Source organism: Papaver somniferum, chromosome 6 (assembly GCF_003573695.1).
Source record: "Papaver somniferum cultivar HN1 chromosome 6, ASM357369v1, whole genome shotgun sequence".
NCBI classification, from domain to species: domain Eukaryota; kingdom Viridiplantae; phylum Streptophyta; class Magnoliopsida; order Ranunculales; family Papaveraceae; genus Papaver; species Papaver somniferum.
The window spans coordinates 123,665,532-123,672,818 of NC_039363.1; the positions used below are offsets into that span (position 1 = coordinate 123,665,532).

General features: G+C 38.7%; 1 protein-coding gene across 1 annotated transcript; it reads right to left on the minus strand.

The window, feature by feature from the left end:
* Positions 1–258: 258 nt before the first annotated feature.
* LOC113291429 (F-box protein CPR1-like) lies at positions 259–1,200 on the minus strand. The gene has a single exon (XM_026540965.1). The coding sequence runs from the start codon at positions 1,198–1,200 to the stop codon at positions 259–261; it is 942 nt and encodes a 313-aa protein (XP_026396750.1).
* Positions 1,201–7,287: the final 6,087 nt, after the last annotated feature.

A 7,287-nucleotide genomic window follows, 5' to 3' on the forward strand; every position in this document is an offset into this window, starting at 1 on the left:
AAACCTGCTACTTAGATTTGGATAGGGAAAAATTAAAAAGACAGTAATAAGCCAGCTGCCTAGTTAATTAGTTAGTGCCCAAAGGACCAGGAGAATCTTACATTTAGTTTTAAGAAAATAAAAATGCCTAGTGGCAAATGATACGACACACCTGGGCTTGTAGAAGTGTTTGTTCACTTTCTTCATTGTGTTTCTTATTTTCTGCTTGACCAAAATGCTTTTTTTCAAACAGATAAACTCTTCGTTATCATTCGCTTATCACTTGCTAACTGCCTGGACATTGGTATCTTCTTGCTCTCCTTCGTAAATCCTGTTACTAAAAGACACTAAACTCTCAACATAGGTTTCTATGCTGCCGGTATTTCCAAATATATCCGGAATCTTGGTGATTCGAGATGTATGCTGAACTGGATTATATACAACCAAATGAGTATAATCAAAATATTCTGTCTGTATAGCAAACAAAACTTCACCGCTCTTGAACTCCCATAGTAACTTTATATGGTTGTGAAAATCCACCATATCTTCAACTGGGATGAACCCAGTAAAGAATTTAGTCCAGCTATCTCGCACTCCATAATTTACCATTCCCAAGATTTCAAAAGTAGCTGGACTGGGATCAAATATTACCAAACTAAAGCAGTCTCTTACTACACCCAGTGCCTTGACCCTCTCCTGATGACTGAACTCTTGAAATAAAGCATCACTAATCAGAACTTCGCCGAAACAGTCTTCTCCAACATCAAAAAAGATAATACATCTATTGTGATCATCAAAATTAGAGCTAAATGGAGCTCTAAGTGCTATCCAGTGAGGAGCTTCATTAAAATACGCTTCAGCCTTGCGATGTTTAGCATCTATCGCATATGGGATAATGCATGGTAATGTGCTCCAGAAATTTGATTTCAAACTATACACTTGGATTTCAGAACCATTGCAAATTGGTTGATTCGTACTATCTAGAGTGATGCAGTCATTAACTTTTACAATCTTGTAGTCATGGGTACTGCAATCATATCGAAATCCATAATTAGCTCCACCTTCTCTACGTGTAAAATCCCTCAGATTAGCTGGTATAGATTTGTCGCTTGGAATAATTATCTCCTTGAGATTTTTGGTGTAGGGATTCCACAAGCAAAGATTCGTCTCCCAGGTATCTAAAGGCGCATACAGACGATGAAGGTTTCTATGACATCTCATTAAAATCAAACCCCTCCATGTTCCATATGTTTCAATTCTTAAATCGGGAAACTTAACTGGCTGATCTTTGAAGGGTGAATCCAGAGTTTCTATGGGTACCCAGCAATCATCCGCTGGTGCTAATAAGTCCGTGGCTCTTAATAGCAAATAAAACTTATTAAAACTGGAGACCGAGAAACAATTGAAGCAACCCCTTCTCTTGCTGTACTCAAGATGATCTCTAATAAAGACGGGTCTCGAAACAACTTACTTTCCCAATGTTTGCAAACGCTTCTAAATCTACATATTGACTTAACTGGTAGTCTGGTAGCCTAGCAAGAATATCATGCACAATGTCATCTGGGATGCTCGACATGCTTGCAGCGTGAAATTAATGGTTTATCCTCACCTGAAAGCATAAATTAATGATATAGTCTCATGTTATAAACTGAATGAACTGAAAGTAATGAACTTTTTTTATCTGTTTATTGCTCATTCTAATATAGAAAGAAACAAATCTACAGATGAGCTGGACAAACAAAGATAATCAATACATGAATTGAAAAGAGATGGGGTGAGACAATCAATACCTGTGTGAAGGATTCACGGAAGCAGAGAACAGCAAGTCTTGAAGTTATAATGGAAGATTAATTGAATGAAGGAAGGAGGGGAGAATTCTATGTGCTCAATTCAGAAACTAGTTTGATATGCCAAAAAATCTTAATTGATTGATCAAGATTTAATTTTTATCACGGATAATTACTTCTTTTTTTTCTTTTGGAGTAGCAAGAACCATCAAACGAACTGACAAAGAAGAAGAAGGAAAACGGGGGAATTGAATATATTCAATTCATAAGGGTGGATGCGTTCGCTAACGATTTTAAGACTCGGGGCCGTTGTGCCCAAATTTTGGCCTCCCTCGTCTTCATGGCTCCTAATATGGGTACCATGTTGCTTGGGGGTGTACCAATATGGATTCTGGTACACTCCCAAGCAAAACGGTAACCACTGCAGCAGCATGGCGTATCGGATTGCTTTCTTCGGATGAAGAAAATAATGCATTCCTGGTGCAAGTGCAACAAAAAAAAATAATTGGTTTTTCTATTTTCCCAATTTCGTAAAATTAAGATACAATCGAATAAATTGATTAACAATTTCACTCAAAAAAACAAATTGTCAGTTCCAAGTTCATCAAAAAATCATTAAATCAATCGGATTCAACCAATTTATCATCCATTTCAAAAAAAAAAATAAAAAAAAATCATCATTTCAAATCGTTAAGATTATATTAGAAAGCAAGGAACTAAAAAGAAGAATTAACAAAACCAACACTCATATTCTCAATAGCTGGAAAGAGAATTCTTGAGAAATGTTGGAGAAAGTACTAATAATGTAACTGAGAAGAAGATACTTAGCTCAAAATAATGTTGCTGATGTTGCTGCACAGAAAATGTAGAGGCACGTAAACTACGCTGTCCTAAAGGCAATATCGCCTGCCACTCCTCTGAGATGCTACATCAGTTGGAGAGTCACCTCCAGGATACAACTACAGTTAGTACCCCTCAATGTAGCATACAATGAGGGTACCCTTAGAGCTTGGCAGAACTTAAAACAGTAGAAGAGATGTTTACAGAAAAACAGAGGGAGAGTAGAAGAGATGTTTCTCTGTGGTGTATCAAATGAGCTCAAGACTCCTCCCTTATATAGTGTTCAAGACGTTACAAACGAAAGGAAAAATGCATGCAACCAAACCATGCGTATGACAGAAATACTGGTAATGTTGGGTTAAAAACAGTGTTGCTTTTGTCAGGCTTAAAGCAGTGTGTTGTCAAGAAGCCAAGCCAAACATGTACGGACAAGAAACCCAAAACAAATACGTACAGACAAGAAAGCCAGGACAAACATGTGCAGATAAGGAAAGCAAGACAAACACGTACAGACAAGAAAGCCAAGACAAACATGTGCAGACAAAGAAGAAGATTCTTCTACATGTGTGTAAAACACGTACCAAAAGTTTCAGCAAAAATATAGGATCTAATGAACCCACACCCGAACCCGAACCCGAACCCGACCGACCGGACGGACGGCGGCGGCGTGCGTGCTTCTGTGCGAAGCACCGCGCGTACGGGAAAGGCAACCTTGCCCTAGTCTAAGCCTTCCCTCCAAGCACAAAAGTCTAATGACCAAGGGCCATGCCCTTATAGCCAATTCTATGGTATTTATGTCTAAAACTCTTTAGATTTTAGTCAATGTGGGACTATTGTTTTATCTATTCAAAAGAAAAAACAATTAATGGGCAATAGGTCTAGGGATCAAAACATAGTCCATGGAAAAATTGGTAATTTTAAAGCGTTTTTTCTAACAATCCCCCACATGAATGATAAAACATATCGACGAAATACGAGAAAACATAATACATCAATATTAGGCTAAGGTGTCCCAGAGATTGAACCTTAACATAGTGAGAGGTTACCGGAACTGCTTGTTGTTTCGGTGAACACAATGTCTTGAACTGTCAACAGTGAGTGCAATTCATAAATAACAACCACACTTTGATGTCTCAAAGAAAAAAAAAGCTGCCAAGCTCTTGCCGTTGTGCCCGTTTTGGCCGTGGGCTGAATCCCGGACTTAATGAATGTCTCTAGAGAAAAAGCTCAAATTCTCATAGGAAGCAGCCCCAGTTCCAACATCCACATAGGTGAGTCCATTAAGAGTGTCCTGCCACACTCCGCTTTAAGCAAAGCCATGGAACTCATTAAGATCTTGACAGATCATCCTAAAACATGCAGGCAGCACTATCATACGGTTACACCATAGGGAGGGACAAAGATAGTGCTTTCTCTCGACATCACCAAAAATTAGTTATCTCATTGAACCTTGATCTTGGAGCTCCATTCAGAAGGTTGAGTGTCCTTCATGGGGATTTATTCTATGAGATTGAGTCCCATCCCCTTCGATGTGGATCTAACTACCTCTCTAGATAACCCTTTCGTCAAAGGATCTGCAATATTCTCTTTAGACCTTACAAAGTCTCTAGAGATGATGCCAGTAGAGAGTAGTTGTTTCACTGTCTTGTGTCTTCTTCGAAGATGTATAGACTTTCCGTTGTATACACTATTCTTTGCGCATCCAATAACAGCTTGACTGTCACAGTGGATTGCGATCGAGGACACAGGCTTGGGCCAGAGTGGAATTCCACCCAGGAAACCTCGTATCCATTCAGCTTCCTCTCCAGCTTTCTCCAAGGATATAAACTCAGACTCCATGGTGGATCGGGCTATACATGTCTGTTTGGTAGACTTTCATGACACAGACGCACCACCAAGTGTGAAGATGTACCCACTAGTGGATTTGCACTAATTTGAGTCTGATATCCAGTTAGCATCACAATACCCTTCTAGCACAGCAGGATACTTCCCAAAACTTAAGCAATAGTTTGAAGTTCCTCTCAGGTACCGTAGAACTCTGTAGAGAGCATTCCAGTGATCCTGTCCAGGGTTGCAAGTGTACCTGCTTAATCTACTCACAGTATAGGCAATATCAGGTCTTGTACAGTTCATTAAATACATAAGACTGCCAATAACACGAGAATACTCAAGTTGATAAATACCCTCACCCTTGTTCTTTTTCAATTTGCAATTGGGATCATAAGGAGTAGTTGCAGGTTTAGCATTTTCATGATTAAATCTCTTAAGCACAGTTTCAACATAATGATATTGACTAAGACTATATCCATCAGACATCTTTCTGATTTTCATCCCTAAGATTACATCAGCAGGGCCTAAGTCTTTCATGTCAAAGTTTTCGTTAAGCATGCTTTTAGTGGTATTAATACTATCAAGGTTACTACCTAATATGAGCATATCATCAACATATAGGCACACAATAACATGAGAATCATCCACAGATTTAATGTAAACACATTTATCAGATTCATTAACCTTGAAGCCATTAGATATCATTACATGATTAAATTTTTCATGCCACTGTTTAGGTGCTTGTTTTAAACCATACAAAGATTTTTTCAGTTTGCATACTTTATCTTCAAAACCTTTCACAATAAAACCTTCAGGTTGGTCCATATAAATTTCTTCATTCAATTCACCATATAAAAAAGCAGTTTTAACATCCATCTGATGTATATGCAAATCATAAATAGAAGCAATAGCAATCAGCATCCGGATAGAAGTGATTCTAGTGACCGGTAAATAGGTATCAAAGAAATCTAATCCTTCCTGTTGTCTGTACCCCTTAGCTACCAACCTAGCTTTGTGTTTTTCTATAGTTCCATATGTTCTAAGTTTCCTTTTGAAGACCCACTTGCAACCTATGGTTTTACTACCAGGAGGTAAGCCTACAAGCTCCCAAGTTTCATTTTGTTGAATGGAATCCCACTCATTATTTGAAGCTTCTTCCCAGAAGGGAGCTTCCGGAGAAGTCATAGCTTCCTTATAGGTTTGGGGTTCAGACTCTACCGTAAGAGTCACAAAATCTGGATCGAAACCTTTCTCGGTTCTGACCCTCTTACTTCTTCTAGGTTCGGTTTCAGCATCTAGAGACGGGGGTTGACTAGTCGAAGGAACATCTGAGAGATCATCGCGGACCCTTTTATGAGGTCCATACCCTAAAGGGAAAATGTGTTCGAAAAACACTGCATATCTGGATTCCATTATGGTGTTCTCACCAATTACCATGAACCTATAAGCACTAGTGTGCTCAGGATATCCTAGGAAAACACAATCTACAGTTTTAGGTCCTAGTTTGGTTTTCTTGGAACGAGGAGTGGCCACCTTGGCAAAACACCCCCACACTTTAAAGTATGCATAAGACGGTTGTCTTCCTTTCCATAACTCATATGGAGTTCTGTCGGATTTCTTAAATGGAACTCGGTTCAAGATATAGCAAGCAGAGAGAATTGCTTCCCCCCACAGGTTCGAAGGTAGCCCTGAACTAGCTAACATAGCGTTCACCATATCTATGAGTGTTCGGTTTTTCCTTTCAGCTACTCCATTCGACTCAGGTGAAAAAGGTGCAGTAGTTTCATGAATGATGCCATTAAGTTTGCAGAATTCTCCTATAGGTATCACATACTCACCGCCTCGGTACGACCTAAGAGTTTTAATAGTAACACCTCTTTGGTTTTCTACTTCAAGTTTATATAATTTGAAAGCGTCTAAGGCTTCATCTTTACTTCTAAGAAGATAAACCTGACAGTATCTTGAGTGATCATCTATAAAAGTGATGTACCATTTTTTACCTCCTCTAGTTGGTGTTGATTTCAAAATCTCCCAAATCTGAGTGGATTAGTTCTAGGGGAGTTGTACTACGTTCAACCTTTTTGTTAAAGGGTTTTCTAGCATATTTAGATTCAACACAAATTTCACATTTATGACCTCTGTCAAAGTTTATTTTAGGAATGCAGCCTAATTTAGCAAGTCTTTCAATAGATTTGAAATTAACATGTCCTAGTCTATCATGACAAACATGTGAGGAGTCACAAACATAAGCAGAAGAAGATGCATTATCATTCAAGTTCAAAGAAAGTACACTAAGCTTAATCATGTTATCAGTGACATATCCTTTTCCTACGAAATCACCACCGTTAGAGATTACAGCCTTGTTAGACTCAGCTACAAATTTAAAACCTTTCCCAAGTAAGATGGTTTCTGAGATAAGATTCTTGCATATGTCCGGGACGTGATACACGTCATTCAATGCGAGAGTTTTTCCTGAATTGAGTTTCAATTCAACCTTGCCTTTTCCCACCACTTTAGAGGTAGAAGAGTTTCCCATAAACAATTTCTCATCGTCTCTTACTTTGTTATAGGAGGAGAAAGCATTTCTGAATTTACAGACATGCCTAGTGGCTCCAGAATCAAGCCACCAGTCTCTCACATTGGTCACATTAGAGACAAGGTTGACTTCAGACACCATGCCAGTAAAATATCCAGAATCATCTACTACGTTTGCCTTATTTTTCTGTTTAGGATCACTTTTGGTCTTTTTAGGTGCCCTGCATTCTTTAGCCATATGACCAGTTTTCCCACAGTTATAGCAGTCGCCTTTGATGGTGTTTTTGGAGAAACCACCCTTTGTCTTAAGATGGTT